This window comes from Vipera ursinii, assembly GCF_947247035.1.
Source record: "Vipera ursinii genome assembly, chromosome: 5".
Classification (NCBI taxonomy): Eukaryota; Metazoa; Chordata; class Lepidosauria; order Squamata; family Viperidae; genus Vipera; species Vipera ursinii.
In genome coordinates, this window is record NC_139518.1 from 91,995,775 (window position 1) to 92,017,123 (window position 21,349).

General features: G+C 44.3%; 1 protein-coding gene across 1 annotated transcript in view; it reads right to left on the reverse strand.

Annotated features, from left to right (window-relative positions):
- Positions 1–3,412: 3,412 nt before the first annotated feature.
- CABCOCO1 (ciliary associated calcium binding coiled-coil 1) overlaps positions 3,413–21,349 on the reverse strand; it is a 30,304-nt gene continuing 12,367 nt past the window's right edge. The window contains exons 5-8 of the mRNA XM_083363398.1: positions 8,517–8,648; positions 7,777–7,908; positions 5,770–5,868; positions 3,413–3,512 (exon numbers count right to left, since the gene is read on the reverse strand). Of these exons, the coding sequence (XP_083219524.1) occupies positions 5,794–5,868; positions 7,777–7,908; positions 8,517–8,648 (339 nt within the window). The 3' untranslated portion in view covers positions 3,413–3,512; positions 5,770–5,793. The remainder of the gene's footprint in view (positions 3,513–5,769; positions 5,869–7,776; positions 7,909–8,516; positions 8,649–21,349) is intronic.

Below are 21,349 nucleotides of genomic sequence, written 5' to 3' on the forward strand. Positions count from 1 at the left end.
ATTAATACAGTATTTCAAATAACGCCTCTCATATTCAGGGGGGAAAAATTGATCGAATGTGTTTCAAGAAGCCAGATGCTGGTAAATAGGTGGTGGAGGTGTACAGTTTCCAGTTGGATCCCCAAGGGAGAAGATATCAATGGAGTAATCCAGGAGATATTTACACCAAATGAAGCCTTTTCAGGATTCTTCAAAAGCCCTGAATGAACAATGAGCAATCAAGCTCAGTGTCTACACTTCATCAGTACTCAAGAAGTGAGTGTTCCAGAACCTGTTTTGCTCCAGAGGACAGCCCTGGGGTGACTTCCTTCTCCCCAACACAGCAGACATGTGCAAGGAGGAGCAAGGAGGAGAAGAGGGATGGTCCTTCTAAAGAAGTTCTTCCTTCCTGTTTCAGGCCACTCCATGAAGTCACAAAAAGCATTCTCTCCCTCTGTCTTGGGGCCTGCCAAAGCCAGGCCCTTGCAGCTTCTTGCAAGGAAAAACAAGTGCATTCTCTTAAAATTGGCAAGTCTAGATGTTCATGTCAGGAAATGAGCTGTCCCCTCTTCCCACCACTGGCACATAGGAGGGACCTCCTGGCTCTAAATAGGCTACGGACTTATCCAAGATTTGTGTACCTGATGCAAATATTATACAGGTTTAACCTTTCAGTACCAACTGAAAACCAGGAAGAGCTAGTTAACATCTGGGCTGATTCACCTCAGCTATCCAATATCACAGCCAACTTTCAAAGGCTGAGATGATAGCCTAAGAACCCAAGATTCTCCTTGAGGGAGACCAAGCAAATGAACCCTGATCCTCTGTGGAGAACAGGAGAAAACTGTCTCCGTGATTTTACAGAGCTTGGACACCCTCCTCCCCAGTCTCCACCCTTCCAAGCTACAGATCCCACCATTCTCAATGTTTCTGGTATGGAAGAAGTTTTAACTTGATGGCCATTTTGACTGTCTTCTTCTGCATTTTCCCCTGCATTGTCATTATCCTTTTTCACATGTGATGATCATGTGAACACCATACACCACATTTCACAGAAGGATGTGTCACTACAGAACAGGAAGCTTTATTTTCAATACTTTCCCAAATGTTCTTTAGCATAGAATTTGTCACAGCTGGGAAAGGAAATAGCCTGATAGCACCACTGAGCTTCCTAACAGGAGCCAACAGTATTTGGTTAATTACAGGTTACTCCCATCAGGCTACATGGGATGCTAGGGTTTTCTGACCCAAAGCCCATCATTTTACATCTACTGAAGCACATCTGCCATTTGGTTGAGCACTGACTCAGCTTAAGAGATGCTTCTTAATGGCTGTTCACTGAACAGTTTGCGTCATTTCCAGTTTTGGTGAGCTCATTTCTTAACCCCAAGTCAAGATCACTATGAACAAATGAAAAGGCAGCAGTCCCTCCAAGTGGAAAATTGCACATTTATTCCCACTGTTTTCTCTTGGTTTTTTTTAACCAATTAAAGGTAAAGGTAAAGGTTCCCCCGCATATGCATGCTAGTCGTTTCTGACTCTACGAGCCGGTGCTCATCTCCGTTTCAAAGCCGAAGATGTCCAAAGGCGCACGGAACGCTGTTACCTTCCCACCGTAGTGGTCCCTACTTGAATTTTTACGTGCTTTTGAACTGCTAGGTTGGCAGAAGCTGGGACGAGTAACAGGTGCTCACTCTGTTACTTGGGATTCGACCCGCCAAACTGCTGATCTGATCGACAAGCTCAGCGTCCTAACCCACTGAGCCACCGCGTCCCTTTTTAACCAATTAGCAACCATTAAAACAATAGGCCCCTTTCCCCACCACTGTAAGACTTGGTGGCAAACTTTAAGCAAGGCTTTTTAAAAACTCAGGCATTCAGAGTCAAGTGGGCACCTCCAACAGTGGGCACCTCCAACACGTGCCCGTTGGCACCCTCAAAGAAACCCTGGATATTAGGCAGGGCAGGATTTTCTTTTGAGGAAGCCAGGCTAATTCTCTGGCATGGCTTCCTTTCCCCTTGATCACCATTTCTATCAATCTGCCTGGAACAGGCATTCAGCTGACCAGCTCATCATTTTCTGGCTCTCCCTTGGGTCTCTTTTAAAAAAAACAAACGTTCAGCTGAACTATCAAAACGGCAGCGGTGCAAGGACGTATTGCAAACAGCCCTGCTTGGATTGGATTACATGGAGGAATGTTCTGCCTGGTATTTGGTCCATTGCGGAGAGACCCTCCCTCTGCAGACAACTGCCAAATTCCCCACCACCCTCGTGCAAATTAGTTTATTATGGCGAGGGGGGAGGGGGTCAAGGAGGCTTGGGAAAAATGGTTAGTATGATCCACATCATGTGTCTGGCAGCAGAAGGAATTGAAAACATTTCCCTGGAACACAATCAAGGGACCAAATTATTCTCTATAAGTAGCCTGATAATGCTTGACTTAAATATTACACTCTAGAGGGGAAGATCATGAATCTAACCATAACACAGAATGGAACATTTGGAGCTGATATCTAACAGCCAGAACAAAAGAGAGGATTACAAGGCAGGGCTGAAAGATTAGGTATAACTACAAACACAGATTAGCCTTTAGAAGTATAAAATAAAAGATTCTTGTCTTGTAGCAGTTACTGTATATCAGCCCATCACCAGTGTTATTTGTCTTACTAGCCTAGGTAAAGGATCATAATTGCTAAACAGAGCCGCCACCTATAAATTCAACTCACCTCTCAATAATCTGTTTGTGAGGACTCGGAATTCAGCTCCCCATTTGCTCATTGGAGACAGTTGGCCAGGATGTCCTTTGGCCTGGCTCAGCAAATCAATTATTATATTCCCAGTGTAAGAGAAGCATTATACATTACTCAGGTAACATAAAATGTTACATGAGAAATAAATATGCACAGACACACAGACTTTTTAAAAATGTGCAGACAACTGAAACTCTTGCAAGAGTTTCGGGGTGGGGGGGAATGGATCTGATCTTCAGCGCACCAGGTTCTTGGGGAAACGATCCCAAAATGGGGTGGGGTTGCCACCATGGAAGCCTCGCAAGATACCCTCAGGATGAAGAAGACCAACGTGTGGGTCTTCAGTGAGAGCTGAAGGCCAGCTGGGAGTAGAACTTGAGGGTCTTGGGACTTTCAGCTATATGCCCCAACTCCATTCACCCTTATGCAGCTTGATTATATTCCAAGAGAAACATGAACAACTCTGCAATGTTCTCAATCTCTTTCTTCCTGAACCCACAATAATGTATCAATTTCTCTAGAAGAAGCTGAAGCAGGCAAGAGAGAAGCAAGTAAAGGAACCACAGCGAAAGAGGTGAGATTCACGACTTCCAACTTTGTAGTATTTCAGGAGCAACACATTCTTTATTGTATTTAGTCAAATGACAAAATGGGGCAAGGGGGAAAAAAGCAGGGTTGCTAGTTGCTTTGAAAAGTTTCTTCTCTTCTGTTGACTTGCAGGGCGATGAACAGGTGGCCTTCAGGAGGCCTTGATAAATTTCCCTTATTCGCACATGCTTTCCCTAGGAAAGAAATAGAAGAAATTGTGAGAAAAACATCCTGGGGGTTGCAAACACGGAACGTGTGGTTGGGGCAGGTTGGAGGGGCTCTGGAATCCAATTGGACATGCTGAGAAATGTCCTATAACTGGTCAATCTCTGCAGCTAGACAGGTTCTTGAGACCTTCCGCAAGAGAGACATCAGAAAAAGCTTTGCCCCAGCCAAGTACCAGGTCAGCTGTGTTTGGATCACCCAGAGAAGCTCAAGGCATTTTCTGAGCCTCTGAGATTTTGCTGAGACAATCAGCAAAATCGAGGAACATTTAAATGAAAGGATTATTGATTAGATATGATAATGTAAAATAAATTGACAGTATGCCTCTTCATTGTACTTTACATGACCATTTTAGTATTTCTGAACTGACAAAATGTGCTGCGTATTATTTTTAAATTATTCTAGCCGCTTTGAAAATTAGCTTTTGCTTTGTGTGCCCTTTGCCTCTTTGTGATCCAATTTATTCAAACGATCATTTTCATACATGCAATTATTTCTGAGGCTCAAATACAGACACTCAAACCCTACACAGAACAGTCTAAGCTCCACCCGTTCCAGGAAGAGCATTGTAATGAGAAGTGTGGATGCCCTTGGGAATGAGGAAAAGAAATATCCAAATGATTATGGAAATCCTTTATGAAGACCTATTCCAAAATACTGTACCAAACCATATTTTTTCCATCCTTTGGCCCTGCATTTTATTTCTGTTTTGTAAATAAAGAACATTGCGTGTCTTCTCCTTGGTTTGATGAGCAACAGCAGCCATCAGCAACAGAATTGCTTTTATTTGTTGCCATGTTTACTTTAATCTGAATACTCTCCAGATCACTGTCAAATTAATTCTGTGCCAGAATGGACACTTTCAAAGTATAGGATGGTGGTTACTCCTCCTCCTCCTCCTCCTCCTCCTCCTCCTCCTCCTCCTCCTCCTCCTCCTCCTCCTCCATCATTTGGATTGCTATACCAAACACGGAAGACTATGAAATTTATGAGCCAATGTACTTTCATTAGATTTTTCATTGACCGGTTTAACAGGGCTCCCACTGTACTTCCTTCTATACATCACCCCCTCCACCCCAAAGAATTTGGTCAAAGGCCATGTTTTGCCAAACCCGTTTCCCTTCTCTTTGTGAAGTAGATCCCATCTCAGGCCAGTTTTCCATCAACCAAATAAGTCAGGCCAAACTCATGGAAACTCAGTCTCCCCCTTTCAACCCCATCTGCAGAGCTAAGCTATACTTGTGGCTCTTTCCCTTTGGGTGGCTTGCAAAGGAGGAGTGGGAGAAGCCCTAAGGGGGAAAGAGCAGACCCCTCTCTCAAGAACAAGCGCTCCGACACGGTCCCAAAGGGCGAGCGTTCTGATCATTCAGCACAGGGAACAAGCAGAGGCACCCACGCCCTGATCCCCAGACAATCTCTCATGTCTTCTGTTCCTCTCTCCTTGCAGCCACCTCGGGCTTGGGTAGCTTGAGAAGAGCAGAAAGGAGATAATCCTTTAACAACCCAGGACAAGTTTGCTTACTGTCCCAACAATAGAGAAACACACAGGGCTTTTTTGTCATAGAACGCACCAGAATGGAGTTCCGGCAGCTTTTTTTCAACAGATTTGTGCATGGTAATATTAATAGTATTAACTTACCTTGAACAAAATCCTAGTCTTTTAGATACAATAAAAATTGAAGGTTTTTTTTTCCCAACTACAAAGGTAAACCTTGTAGGGTAGGCAAGGCGGGTTGTATGACCTGTGTGAGTTCCGGCACCTTTTTTTTTTACCAAAAAAGCCCTGGAAACACATACCTGAGTCCTTCAATATTTTCCACCAGCCTACACGGAAGGAGAAGCTTCACAGATCTGATATAGATTCGCTTAGAAAAGATGTGTGAAAATTAGGGATTGTTTTAAAGGAGAGCTCACTGCTCTCTAGCTTTCAAGATCTTGGCTATTCCAGTCCAGCTCTAGAGAGAGAAATGGATCGATTCCCAGTCGGTGGTGTGTGTGTGTGTGTGTGTGTTTCCTGCCTAAATTATGCTTCCCATCCAGTGGTGGGATTCAAATAGGTGAACAACCGGTTCTCCATGTGGATGCCGCTTCCGGACGTCCATTCTGGGCCTGGGCAACAAAAAAATTACCTACCGGTTCTGCCGAAGTGGTGCGAACCCGGCTGAATCCCACCACTGCTTCCCTTACCAACAAAACCCAAAGAATTGCTCTTGTGTAAAATCCTACCTTGGCTCTGCTGTTCTGATGGCTTCAGGCTTTCTTCAGCTTCTCTATTCTTGCTGAATACGTGTCTTCCTGCATTTGGAGCCTCTCGTAGATCTCAGACTGTGAAGAAGAGCATTTAGCAACTCTGTAATCCTCTGCCTCTTTTTATCTTGCTTGCATTACATCCAAAAGATACTACAGACTGTATGGTGTTAGGCTGACCCTGGTTAGTCCGCAAGTTGCTCTCCCTCTTGGGAAAAAGGGCAAGGCTATAAAAACCCTGCAGCTTCCAGTGGGGCAGGACAGGACCCCATAAACTCTTTTCTTCTGCAGCCATCCAAGCTCCCTTTGTCCCAACCCTGAGTAGCTCAGCTCTCTTTGAACTGCAGGACCGCAAAGGCCTCCTGGCTTCCCGGTGTTTGAACCACTCAACCTGTGCTTGTGGAACATGGGTCATCTTCCTGGGAGGGTGAGGGTGGTGGTGGTGGTGGGGGGTTGAGGCAGATGGCCTGACCTTCCTGAAATGGAGATTGTACAGATACGTTGGGTAAAATTCCTGCCTTCCTTTCCCAGCACACAGTTGCCAGAGCCTCGCTCCAATAGATCTGAAGTCACCAAGCTGGGAAGGCTGATATCGTTCAATATACTACAGGTTAACTGTGTTCTCTTTCGTTTGCTGTGGAGTTTCATTTTGTGTGTGTGGGGGGAAACTATTGCATTCTGAAGACCTGACTGGAAGTGAAATGAAAGTCCAGGGGAAAAAGTGAGTTTAAGTGCCGGTCTCTTTTAACTAAAACTCAATTGCTAGTAAACATCCTAGAAAGAAGAATCGGAATGCAAAATTTCGCTACGATGTTCACAATAAGGGTCAACCAAGCTAATAGACTGGGCTTCCTAGCCTAGGGCTGAGCAGGCCGAGAGGGCATCTGGGGTGGAGAGAAGGTGGCTTCTGGCCTCAGGAAAGGGGGCTCTCCAACTCCCCTTGCAAACTATCTGGACACCTGGCTGCCCTGTGGAATCCATTCTTCCCTGCAAGGAGTTACACAGCTGCCTAATTCAAAGGCGGCGGAGGAAAACTGCAAACAGCATGTCCATTAAGGAAAATTATGAACAACTTCATGTTTCTCTTTGGAGGAATGTGCACAAACCCACAAATTGTACTGTAAAGCTTAACAAATATTCTTGAACTTCTGTGGGAATAGGTTAAATGGAATTTACAAATGGAAAATATGAGAAACTGCAAGGAAGGCATTTGCCCGTCCGTAGTGGCAGGTTAGCAAAGACAACGGCGACCCTTGCGCAAAAATGTAAACTTTCCCAGGATTCTTTCATGCCCCCATTTAATCACTCTTAAATATTTCAGCTCTCCCAAGTGGGAAAGGCTTTCAGCACTGAGTTTTTCTTGTTTCATCTTTCTTTTCATTTTTTTTTTTATTGTTAAACAGCTCAATTTGCAACAAAAGGCACAGTGAAAGGGAACTAAACTGGCATTCCTTCCCTGCCGGAAGTGGTATTTTCATGGGGTTGTTAACAGGTCATTCCACATGGAATTTCAGATATAATCCACAAGAGGTATCAGAACAGCCAAAATCTGCAAATATGAAACGTTAATCGAACGGAAATGACCTTTGCTCAGGCCACTTACTTGTGGGGAGTCCCTAGGCAAGGACCCTGGCTTAAGAGGCACTGCACGTGCAGCGGGAAGGCAGGGGAGACCCTCTCCTTCACCCCACTTTCTGTGCTTCCCCATTGGGGCTGTCCCCTAAAGGGACACGCTGGCTCAGACGAAGGAATGATCCGCACAAGGAGCCTTTGCTGCCTTGACTGCATACGAAGCTGCATCGGAGAGAGCTTCCATGCTGAAGCCATTTTACAGGCATTTCCCCATGCGGTCTGGGGTAACGAAACTCATGTCTGGGAAGAGCAGCACACCAGCTCTGCTGAGGTCGACAACGTTCAGTTCGTCCTAGCGAAGGGGTCCCATTGTGGGGCACAGCATGAAAGCAGAACAAAGTCTTGTAACACTACCTGGATGTTGCTGATGAGGTCGTTGGTGAGCGGGCCCAGAACCGAGCGAATGTCCTCGATGGTGTAGCCCATCAAAGGGTCCACGGTCACTTGTTCTTCAGCTGGCTCTTCTGCAAGGACGCCTTCTGGTTCCTAAAAGAGGGCAGGCAAATGCTCGCCAAGCGAGCCGTCTCGTCACAAGGGTGAATGGCCGGCTAGAGCAGATGGAGCCACTCATGCCCCCTCCCTCCCCCAGCCACAAAAAGGGGAAGCTGAAGACCCCCCCCCCAACTTTTTCCCACTGAGATGCTCAGCCTTCTTAGCAGGACAAGAGGGAATGCCTGATAGGGTTCCTGCTGTCTCTCATGGTTGGAAACTTTCTCAAATTCCCTGCCTTAGTCCAGTCTTTGGCAGAAGCAGGAAAGATGAGGGCTCTGTGTATATGTGTGTGTGTGTGTGTGTGTGTGTGTGTGTGTGTGTGTGTGTGAGAGAGAGAGAGAGAGAGAGAGAGAGAGAGAGAGAGAGAGAGAGGGAGGGAGGGAGGGAGGGAATGCATGTGTGACTGTGAGTGAAGGGATGCAAGGAACCCAAGGCTGGGGCAAGGTCCTCTTTTGGATGCTCAGAGGCCTTCAAGTTTCATGGGGAACAACCTCTCAGTTAAGGCCGCCAAACCTGTCTGCTGGGAACACAAGCCAAGGAATAAAGGTGCTTGGAAAATGGCAAGATGGCATTTTGCTTCCTTCCCCAGAGACTCCACTTACCTTGGTCGCCTCCTCTTGCTCCTCCTCCCCTGGAGTCAGCGCTACGTACTTGGAATAGATGTCACTGGGTAAGCCTTCTTCCAAGGGGGCAGGAAAAGGGGTCTTTGCGGGATTGACTAGTTCTACCACTTTCTGTTAAGAAGAAATAAAACAGGGGAAAAAGCAAGCGAGGTTATAGAACAGCAGTGCTCGTAATTTGCTGATGGCTTTTTCCAGAAAGGAAGTCAAACGCTCAGGCTGCTGGCAGACCACGTGGCCTCTTCTCTGTTATTCTCCCAAGAAATCAGGGCTTTTTTTGTCATAGAACGCTCCGAACGGAGTTCCGGCACCTTTTTGGATGGAAGCTTGTAGGGTAGGCAAGGCGGGTTGTATGACATGTGTGAGTTCCGGCACCTTTTTCTTTGACAAAAAAAGCACTGCCCAAGATCCTTCTCAGATCTGCTCCCCAGGTTGGGTGACAACTTTTTTGTCGGAGGGGGAAGCCGGATTCGTTCAGCCACCAGGGCACAACAGGTGGTAAAAAGGAGAGTGGGAGACGTCAGAGGGATCCACTCTTCTCTCTGGGTGATCTAGCAAAACCCAGTCAAGCAAAGAGCACTCAGGTTCAACCGTGTGTATCTCAAAATATGAAAACAAGCGCAATGTTCATACTTATGGTAAAGTGGAGACTTTTGTTGGAAGGGCAAATGACTGAACGTGGGTGATGCTGGGAGACAGGATACAGCTGGGCCATAAATCCCCCAGCAGCCTCCATCCTTCTTTAAGCACAAGAGGTCCCGTCCCTGCCTTTTCCCTTGTTGGGGTTTCCCAAGTGCTGCCCCCCAATTTTTGCTTGTTCCCAACAGCTTCTCAATTCTTTTGGCTTGGCAGCTGAATTCAGTTGCCACTGAGAAAGTCCAACAATTTGGTCCCAAACACGGTTTGTATGTGCCGTCCACATGTGCCTTTACAGGGATTGGTGGCTTCCAACGATTCTGTGCACAGACTTTTCCTCGGTCAGTCTCCTCCATCAGCTCCTCAGTTCAAACAAAACAACTATTTAATCACAGAAACGAACATGTTTTGTTAATCTCTGCAACACTGGGCCAGGTTTTAAATGCAACTTACAATAAAAAGGAAGCAGTTTGTTGGCAGCTGAGATTTCTGAATAAAAGTAAGCTTTGGGGACAGAATGTTGTGATCCAGCAAGACTGATTTCTTTTTATATTCTGCATTCCTAACAAGTCCAAGAGAAAAATCAGCATGAATGAATTGTGAAGAGAGCCTTGAGCCAAACATATTTAAATGAATCTTTCTGATGCAATACTCTTCTTTAAGCAGTACAATTAAGGCGTTGTATTTCCTTTAAACAAAACCTCATGTATACCATTACCATTGATTATATCGTGAAAACTATTTAAAACTGAGGAGACAAGGTCAGCCTTACAATCCTGCTTTTATGTTAAAGTTACTCTTTCCCCCCCCCCCCACTCCAAAGAGAAATGTATTGTTTGTTCAGCACAGGAGGGGCTGTGAGAGAACCGAAGCTCACATATAATAACATTCTAAGAAAATCCATCCTGCTAATTTATTTAATGGCTGAGACACAGGCACCCACCCCACCACATTTGCTGAATGCGTTTCCTCTCACTTGGCCATTTGTCACCCGTCATATTTCAAACAGAAGAGAACTGATGCTGGATCGGTTGATTCTGCAGATCTCCTTCTCCTGCCCAGGGCGACCTCTGTGTTTCAAAAACAACAAAGAAGCTACCTCCAGAAAGAGCCCTTCTAGCAATTTCCACTGCAGATGTTAGCCGAGACCACTTTTCTCAATCTCAGCAAGTTTAAGATGGGTGGACTTCAGCTCACCCAGTTGCCCTGTTTGAAGAACACTGATTTACACCAACAGATTAGGGCAGTGATGGCGAACCTTTGAGAGACCGAGTGCCCAAACTGCAACCCAAAACCCACTTACCTATCGTTGGGTGCCGGGTGGGCATGGCCCATTGGGCTGGCACGGCCCAAAGGTGGATGTGGCCCATTGGGTGGGCATGGCCCATTGGGTGGGCATGGCCCATTGGGCTGGCACGGCCCACTGGATGGGCGTGGCCCATTGGGTGGGCGTGGCTGCGGTGGTAATGGCAGACTGGGTGGGACTAAAAAGTTCAATCAATCAATTCCAACTTTGTGAGATCTTTTTTCCCCCCACGAGAATTTGAAATTGATTGATTGATTGACCCTTTTATTTTCTTTTTGCGCATGATGGCGCAAAAAGAAAATAAAACCCAGCTGAAGGCCTAGGACTGGGGCGATGGCACGCGTGGCCGAGAGGGCTCTGCGTGCCACCTGTGGCACGCGTGCCATAGATTCACCACCACGGGATTAGGGCATGGCTGGTTTTGAAATCCTGGGAGTTGAAGTCCCCCCTCCCCCAATTGACACATCTCAATATTAGCAAAGCAATTTCATCCATCACGTTGCTTCCTCGGTTTGAGAATCCTTTAGTTACTGGCTGCCCTGAGTTCCAAATTCTACACTCCAGGAGAAGCTTTGTGGACAGCCATGAGTTTCCCATCCCTCAGGGGTGGAAGCACATCCCAGGGATTTCGGCATAGCTTCCCGGTGGAATCAGGGTTTCTTGGTTCCTCTTCACCCTCAAAAGCTACATTTTGGCCTTTGCCTGTTTTGGCCTTTGTCTTGCCTTGCATTCAACCACACTTGCAAGGACCCAAGAGAGGATCTGTGATCAGCCTACAGCAGGGGTAGGCAACCTTGGCTCTTTTACGACTCGTGGACTTCAACTCCCAGAATTCCTCAGCCAGCATGGCTCAGCCTGGAAACCTCTCCCTTTTCCCTCAGCATGGCTGGATCAGGAATTCTGGGAGTTGAAGTCCACGAGTCATAAAAGAGCCAAGGTTGCCTACCCCTGGCCTACAGGGTAAAAAGGAAAGCCTTTCAATGTCAATCAAGCAAAGATGCAGAAAGATCGGATCCTTTGGAAACTGGAGGCGTCACTCCAGCAGAAGTCTGTAAGTCAAGGTGAGCATTTCAGCAGCATCTAATCATAGTCGAAGCTCCCTTTAAAATCTGGAGGAAATCCAGATGAATGAGGCAGAGAACCTTAAGGTCTGGAAATCTGATGTTTTGGGCAGAAATAGGAAACCAGCCTAGCCATGTATTCTTATTAAGTTTCTCTTTCTTTCTTTGTGCTAAATTAACTCTACTTGGCTTTTAACTCTCTGTGCAATTTAGAATTCCTTCTGTGCTTCAGTCTTTTATGCATTAATTTTATTTAGAATCCCCTCATAATCTCACAACTGTAATGAAATTGCAACATCTCCCATCCTCCATAGAAACTAGGCTATTTGCAGAGGATGGTGGCCATCCTCTGGAGCTGAACAAACTGGGATGCCCAGAATGTGATTTATAGAAAAAAGAGCTCTTGAGATGAATCAAAAGCAACAGATGAAATGAGTCAAATAAATACGGACAGTAATTCTCCATGTTCAGACCAAAGTACAAATATTTAGGTTAGTGGTTGGGAAACGATTGGAAAGGAAGGAAAGAGAAAGCATCACTTTCTTTTTGCAATTTTTTTTATACACTTGTTTTTTTTTCTTACTTGTGCTTTGTGCCTTTTATTTTCTGAAAAATCTGTTAAAAGCTTAAAATGATTATTTAAAAAGTCATTGATTTCTAAGAAGTGAGAACATAAACCAAATCATTTAGTCTGGATAAGGATAGTTTTTGCCAAGCTTGCTCAATTATTTGCAAGCTCCATGCTAGCTACACATTTTTGTTTGGGGAGAGTAAAATAGTATCCAGACACGTCTGGGCTCGTTCAAAGGATGAGTACAGTAAAGTGTTGTGACTCATGAGTTATCAAGGAGATGTTTATGTAATATTAAAATCTGCTCCCAATCTGCAGATAGCAAGCGTTTTATTCTCTCTTCAATTCAGTTCCATGTTTGCCTCCCACCCACAAAGTCCAGATGGAATATCTTGGCCAATTCTCAGCCTTCTAGATAGACGCCATTGTGTTCTGAAGCTTTCTTTCAAAACAATGAGGGTTACAAACTTTTTCAAAATGAAATAGAGCTTGAAAATAGCTTGTGACCACAGAGATATGCTTAGGAATTATTCTACGTACACAACTTCTATTGCTCCTCCATTTTTAAAATTACAGATACATAAAGTACTACTGTTTTTTTTTTCTGGTCTCCTAAAGACCATGATCAGCACAAAAGAATCTCCCTGCAACAAAAGAATTCATCACATGTACTTTAGTTATGGAATTTTATTCACAATCCAAAAAAAAAAATGTGTCTGCTGGTAGCATCTTTTTCCAAAGATTCAATGAATCATTGAAAGTGAAAACTTCTCTATTAGTGAGTATCAGCATACAATTTTAAGAGATGTTCACCATCAGCTCAACCATCTATGGTTTATATTTCCTCTCCTCCATATTTAACCCATTAATTACTACCATAAAAATATCATCACTGTGACAGTACTTTCTCTGAGATTTAAGATATTCAGTAGCTTTGAAATGTTCCTCCTCTGCCTAAATGGCTGCTTCCTTTCTGCACTGTGTCTTCTTCTCCTCCACTGTCCAACTAAAGTGTTATGTATCCAGGTACAGCCTCTGCATAGCAGCAGCCACCAGGGGGCGTTTGGCCTGGACGGTTTTGGTGGGAAACCCAGTTTTGGCGGGAAACCTAGGGCCAACCCCATTGGCTAGCCGCCTACCTGGCCAGGTATATAAGGAGGCCAGGCAGCCCTTGTTCTTCAGTACGAAACCCTCCCCCCCACAATAAAGAGCTGAACTCGTACTCCGGCTGGCGTCTCTTCCTTGCGTCGGACCCACTACATTACATAAAGAATCTTCCTTTACCCTCAAGATTTATCCTTCCCCCTAGAAGGATGTTCTCAGTTTCCACCCTTGGTGCTCGATCCAGACTGGGTCATACTAAAAGCCCCAACTTTGCTCTGATACTGTCCATGACAGATTGATCACCCTCTTTTCCAAAGGCATATTCTGCAACTGGATCCTCCAAGGACCATGACTGGACCAGTGCTAAAGATGTCTGACAGCCTTGGTCAGCTGCCATCATTCCTGCCCCAGTCAGTCTGGCCTCTGATGGGGATCCTGGAAGATGCAGCTGACACATCTGGAAGGGGCCCAGAATGGGAAATTCTTCCAAAGTTTGTTCTGAACTTCTTCTGACTCCTCACCAGCACCATCCAAGGTGCCCAATGGCAGTTCCTTTCCAAGCATAATCATGAAGCAGTTCTAGCTCTTTAGTTCAAAGAAATCGGTATGTGAAAATAAACCTAAGAATCTTAAAACCAGAAGTAGCAGGACATAAATTCTTCAGAATTACAGAAACTGCACCTTAGAGTTTATTTTATAAATATTATGCTTTTAGCTAAATGTGTGTTTAATAAAAAGATATAAAGGTTGTAATAAGATGCTGTGTGACAGCAGATATGGCAGGCAAAGTGCTTCGGCCTTTTCTGCACAGCATCTCACTTTCTGTTAAAACAACCCATCCTTCTTCAGGCTGCAAATTCAATTACTGATTATACAACAATCCAGCCCAGCAACGTAAACCAGCAAATTCAGGACTATGCAATTCTGGGTGGTTGTTTTTTTTAAACATTCCAAAATAGATGTGATTGTGTGAAGACATTGGTTGTGAATATTCCTTGCCTGTGAAGAGCAATGCATTTCAACCTATTTCCATCTTTCTAATTAACACCAAGTTAAAAATAAAAGTCATGCCATAGCCCACTTTAATCAAAATGGGGAAATACAAAATTCATTTTGTCAAAAAACTGACTAGCAGTGATTTGAGAGACATCCATTTTTCACGTCTGAATTGCTAAAATAAAATTATTAATATGCACTTCCCTCTCCTGCAACCAATGGGGAAGAGTCTTGAAATTTTAGCTTTTTCCACACTTTATCCCTGGATTTTCAAGGTCATTTTTGCACCTTGCAACTCTCAGATTCTCCTTCCCTTGAAAAATTACTGAACACATCCAGTCACGAGAAGCCCCCCCCCGCCCCCCGATAAGTATTTCATTGCCCTTCGCTCTGTTCTTTAAAATCCAAAAGACATCATGTGCCAACTTAGTTCATATGAAGTCATGGAGAAGAACAATCAAGGATGTTCACGGGGTAGGGTAAAAAATGTCAAGATGGAACCAGACAGTATGACTGAAGCTCGTATCTAGAAAACAAGTACAGCTTCCATCACATCTCTCAGTTAATGAGTCCTGTGGACAATTGTGAGGGAAAAGAGGAACTCGGGACTTTCCTGGAGAGACCATGCCTGGCTTTGTTTCTGATCAAGGTGGAGACCATGAAGCTTCCTAAAATTGGGCAACTGATGTCATAACCCTCCAGTTCAGAGGAGTCTTCCGCTTTACTTTCAAGTATCTCCAGACTTCTGCTCTTCTGGGCTCCTCCCAAGGCACAAATAAGACTATCCCAGGTGACAGGCAAGGTCAGGAAATCCCATGTGAGGTGTATCTGTTTGGAGCTACATCTGGAAAACTCCATCCTATTCTCCAGCTTTACTGCCAGGCCAGGAAATGTGGCCGCTTTCACTTTCTCCTGTTGTTCCTTCCACAGCTCCTGGATGTTCTCCCTGCAGTCCACTTCAGCACAAGAAATAAAAAGCGTGCAAGAAAAGTGAAGCCAGAAAACGACCTTCTTGCTGTAGCTATTTGCACAACAGCTATGGCGGTGCCACAACCCACCATGTAATTTGCTATTCTGCCGTAATTCCACTCCTCTGATAAACAGATGGTTGCATCAAGTAAGTACATCCCTTCCAGCCAAACACGGAGCTATGAGGTTATTACAGGGGGGATAAATAACACAATGGTTATTTATTTATTTTATTTTATTTTACATTTACATTTTTTACATTTACATTTACATTATTTTTTACATTCTTGAAAAGGGGGAAGGATTTTCTTTCATCTTACATGTTGTTCAGCAAGGTGCTTGGAAGCCTTATAGCCACATCAGACCTGAAATTAATGCCCTGAATGGCTTTCTCAAGGAATCAGAAGCTCTGATGGTGACAGATGAGACAAATTATCTCCCCACGCAAGATAAGTTTTAGAATTTATTTATTCAGAATGAGCAAGATGACAAAGCTGCAATAGCTGACTAACCTGGAGGTTTATTTTCTTTGATGCATCATGGCAATCAGACAGCAATTATATTATTCAACTTGTGTGTCTCTCCTGCAGCTAATTCCCATCCTGCACGTAGCCCTGGGTGGAGAAGCAGGGCTTTTAGGCCTGAGTCTGGGACACCTGCAGACCTCTGAACTATGGAAAGCGACAACTCTTGACCTGCAACTCAGCTCGAAGAACCATCCTTGGCTTCCAGGGGAAGGTGGCAGGTGGATTTCAACCTATGTCTGAACCTCCAACAAAAGGTTACCAATTAAACATGGATAATTTTAAGAAGCATACATTTTGTTTCCTTCTCTGTCACAGAAGGGGAGGCTGAGCTGGAAGGCATTAGGGTCAGTCTGCTGCCCATGCATTGCCATAAGAGACCCAAGTCCAGCCCCCCGCCCCCCCCGCCCCCCGATTTCTGTTGACCCTTATCTAGTGCCAATTTAGATTTTATCCTTAATCGGCTAGATTCTTGTGTACAGGTATCAATAATAAACTTTTCTGTGCTTTGACCTTGACTCTTGTTCCTGGTTATTTGGGTCCGACATTCTCCCACCTTTCAGCTTGATGGGGTTTCATAAAAATAGCACAAGTGACAGTTGTCTCCACTTTCTACACTGCCCTCTTTGCGACCCTCATGTGGGTATTTAAATGAGAGGCAGGCAAGCAGTATTTATTATGATAGGTTCTTTGGATCTCCTTGCCTTAAAAATCCCCAGCCCCATAACTTTGCCACTATGCAAAATAAAATCACCCTAGTCACACACAATCTTCATCAAAATGTCCCAAGTGAAAACACTACCAATAATTATGACAAATGGCCTTGAGGGCAGGAGATAGCAGAGCGGCTGTGGGCCTGATCGCCACCTCTAAAATCTTCTAATCTAATGCATAAAGGGAGGTTGCTTTGTCTCCATCTAGTGATCAAGCTGGGTGAAATTGACATAAAATTGACAGACATCTTCTGTGGAATGAAGGGAGCATCTGGTCAAAAGAACTGGTTTGCAAGGAAGATTTTGAAAGTAAAGCAGGTCACGAATGCAAACGCGATTGTCACGACTCAGTTTTGAAGATCATACTGGAGTCGTAGCTAGGGGGGCATTTGCCCAGATTTGCCTGATACAACAGTTGCGCCCCTTTCTGAACCGAGATGCCCTACGTACAGTCACCCACGCACTTGTTACCTCCCGTATAGACTACTGCAATGCTCTCTACATGGGGCTGCCCTTGAAGACCACCCGGAAGCTTCAACTGGTGCAGAGTGCAGCTGCACGGGTAGTGATGGGAGCACCCCGATACTCCCACATTACACCCCTCCTACGTGAGCTGCATTGGCTACCGGTTGTCCTCCGGGTGAGATTTAAGGTGCTGGTACTTACCTTTAAAGCCCTACATGGCTTAGGCCCAGGACACTTGCAGGACCATCTGCTGCCGGGAACGAATTCCCATCGCCCAGTACGCTAACACAGAGAAGGCCTCCTCAGGGTACCGTCGGCTAGACAATGTCGGCTGGCGACCCCCAGGGGGAGGGCCTTCTCTGTGGGAGCACCAGCCCTGTGGAACCAACTCCCCCCTGAGCTTCGGATGGCCCCAGATCTCCAGTCCTTTCGCCGCGGCCTCAAAACACTCCTTTTCCACCTGGCTGACCTGGACTGACAGGCATTTTAATTATGTTTTTAATTTTTAACTCTAATTTTTAATTTATTTTAATTTTAATTTTTATTTAATCTACAGGGGCCTTTAATTTTAATTTTTATTTTAACTTCTGTATTTATTGTACGTTATTGTTGTTAGCCGCCCTGAGTCTTTCGGGAGATAGGGCGGCATATAAGTCCCAATAATAAATAAATAATAAATAAATAAAGTTGGATGTGTACGGATCATGTCTATCTTTATGTATCCTCCATCTCTTTCCTCTCACTATCTTTACAGAAAAGGACAGATTATATCCTCTTTGATGGAATAATTCTGTACTTTGTGACCTACAATGAGATGAGCAGAAACTTTGGGATCTGAGTGTGTGATTCCAGTTGAACCGGCCAGTTACCAGCTCAGAGAGAGATGTCCACAGAGATCATGGCCGCAGCAGCACAGACAGAAAAAAGACAGGCAGTTTCTGAAGAAAGCTTGACTTTATGATATGGAGAGTCTTCTCCTTCCTGCCAACTCTCTGTACAGCAGAAACAGGCAGGAACGTATTTTGAGTTATAGCTGCTTTAATGATTTGAAAATGTCTTGCTTACTTTCGCAATGCTTTTTTTTGGGCCTTTATTGGTGTTTTTTTAATGAGTTGGTTCTATGAATTCCTGAGAGATTTTGTAATTTTCATGGCACATAATAATGGGAAACAAATAAATAAGAGTGATGATTCATTTGAAATTTTTATTGGAGAGCTTAAATAAATGACATATACTGCCACAATTTAGTTCATGCTTTGGATTAAAGCATGACATTGACAAAGAGGAAAAAGAGAACCCCATTTCCTTCCTTGACCTGAACCTCTGTGTTATTTAGCCCTACCTGCTTCTGAAGGTCAGAGAGAAACTCCCAAGGACTCTACAGGAGAGGATTCACTGCCAAGGTGGTTGAGAAGAGGCAATCTCTTACCGCCTGTGAAAAGCCAATGAAACAAGCACAGCTGATCAAACTCACAAATGCTTCAGCTGTCTGTATGCCCATGATCATTTTGCCACTATTGCCCCACTCTGTAATATTCCAGAGTTTCATTTTATTAATTTTAAAAGATATATTTACCTACTGTATTATGCATCTCTTTAAATATTCTTCCCAAACAATAGAGATGACTATAATTTTCCTGTTTGTATCTAATGACTTATTTTGCTTTTATTTAGTATCCTATTATGATTTATGTTGAGTGCTTTTATTTAGTATCCTATGACTACCATTTGGTGTTGTATCCTATTATTTATGATGATTGCATTTTATGATTATGATCATGATTTATCACTTGTTGATTGCATGTACACTGAAAGCTTATGGACCGGAGACAAATTCCCTGTGTATCCAGTCACACTTGGCCAATAAAGAATCCTATCCTATCCTATCCTATCCTATCCTATCCTATCCTATCCTATCCTATCCTATCCTAATTTGAAATAATAATAATCATACTATTCAAATGTGTTCTCTGTGGCATTTTAATGCCTGGAGTTAGATTCCCTATAGCTAGTAGGAAATGCAGAGATAAGGCCAAATTGTGCCCTTACTATTCCCACTGCGCAATTAAATTTATTCTGGGCTTTTTTTGAAAGCAAGCAGATTGTCTAATTTTAGATTTGGAAGCAAGAAGGACACACAAGACAAAACTGCTTGAAGAAATGGCTTTTCAAGAAAAAGTTGTATTTTGGTCTCCTTTTAGTCCAAAAGACAGATTTCTAAATATTATCCACACAACCCCTCACCACACTGAGATGCACCCCACAGGCACAGCACGGGTCTTGGGGACTGGCGAACTAGCAGGAAACCTTCGGAGGAGAAGGGACATACAGAATGTCCTGAGACTCCCACAAGAGGGCACTCGAGGGTCTTCTGGTTAGGCAATTTTTGCAGAACAATGTAGTCTCTACACTTTATTTTCTTGTTTTCTAAATATTTAATTTTAAAAAAAACAAGGAGGAAGCTCACACCTCTGCAGATCTCTAACAACAGATGCAGGTGAAAGAATGATCCTGTGAAATGCTCTCTTTGAAGAAGGATTAGGATGGGTTAATTTAGTCTCCCCTCTCTGAAAACCCTTTGCAAGGGGATGCAAAAACTCTGCCCAGGTCCAGCAGCCATTACTCCTGGAACAATGAAAGACAATTATGAGTTAAGATGCCCTCAAGATAGGAAGCATCACAGCCAGGAAAGGAGTTGATAAAGGGCACCATAAATAATCCAGAGAGAGAATCAACCTAAGACAGTGATGGCAAAACTTTTAGAGACCGAGTGCCCAAACCGCAACCCAAAACCCACTTATTTATCAGAAAGTGCCAGGGCCACATCAGCATTGTGGTGCCCTCAGGAGGGGGGGGCAGGGAGGCGCTTCTGAGTCCCACCTCTGGCACGCAAAACCCAGGGGTGCAAAAATGGGCCACCGTGCTGCAAGGCACAAAAATGGCTGCTACCATGCTGCGGGGTGCAGCTACAAGGCTGGGTGGGGCTCCTGCTCCAGGCAGTGGTGGTGGCCTGATGGACCTGCTGCTGGGGGCGGTGGCGTGCGTGCCAACAGAGAGGGCTCTGAGTGCCACCTCTGGCACGCGTGCCATAGGTTCACCACCACTGACCTAAGAAGATTAGGGAGAGAATATTACCAAGTGATCAGGCACCTCAGATGTGTTTTGAAGGCATGTTTGCCTTCCTGAAGAAGACAGTCTTGCAGTCCCGATGGGTCCATCTTCTTCACAGTCTATCAAATTCATCTCATGGTCTTCTAAATTCAGTATTATGAGACATCAGGAAGTCTCTTTCTCATCTGAGGATGGACAGGGCAGTTTCAAACTCAAGGGGAGCCCCTCCCCGCCAAGACCTCTCCCATCCTAGGGCAGCTGCAGACAAAAGAGCATCAGGCTGAATTTTGCACTGCTGGCCTTTTGTGAATCCCATTTCCTTAATTAGAGAAGGGAGCAGAGATTTGCTGCTTTAAAAGTCAAAACACACTTAATGAAAGCTGAAAACTCCTCAGACTTCTACAAGTCCCTGCTCCTCCTCCTCCTCCTCTTCCTCCCCCTCCTCCTCCCATTCCTAAGCATTTCCATTGACTTATGTTTTGACAATCCAGCCCGTCAAAAACCACCCAGGATTAGCAAACCACAAATATTTAACTCTGAGCAAGTGTTTCTTTTAAGGGTTCCTCTGAGCAGTTAGTGTTCACATCATGTATGTTGCTATGGATCTTTTACTGAAATATGAAAAAACATATTTCGATAAAAGTTTCAGAGAAATATAGATCTAAAAGTTATTTGATAGGTTTTTTCACGTTCGGTGCACTGTTGGCTGTACAATCATTTCAATTGACTAAAGTCCTCACTTAACGACTGCATTTCAGACCGGCAACTTCATTGTTAAGTGACGCAACTGTTCAGGGAAATGTCAGATGGCTGGGTCACACTTACGATGTCACCTCCACTACAGTCATCAATGGTGGTGAAGTGCAATTTCACACATGACCCACAGAAATCTCTTACGGACTTTTTTTTTTGCTGAAAATGGAAAAAAAAATGAATTGATTTATGGATTTGTTGATTTAAAAAGGTTGAATATGGGGACATGCTGCCACTTTAAACTGGGAGGAAAGGTAATGAATTTGTTGGCAACTGCTGCAGAGGTTTTTTTTTCTTTCCTTCAGTTTTTTTCTACTTCTTTCACCTTTCTTTAATTTCACTCGATAACATTTTATGCTTATCTTATAGTGGCATGAAAATCTTTGATAAGAGTTATAAAATGGATACCCACAAGCAGCAGCAGCAGCACCCCTCTGTTTAGCAAGCTCCCTCCAAATTTAATGCATGTTCTTGCAGGTAAATATTCAGCAGACAGCAAACGGCCTGCATGAACACAATTTCACCTAGCTTAGGTTTGCATTCTCTTACACACAATGCAATTTCATTAGGGGGAATCCTAAACTCTGGGGGCATTAGAAGGGGATG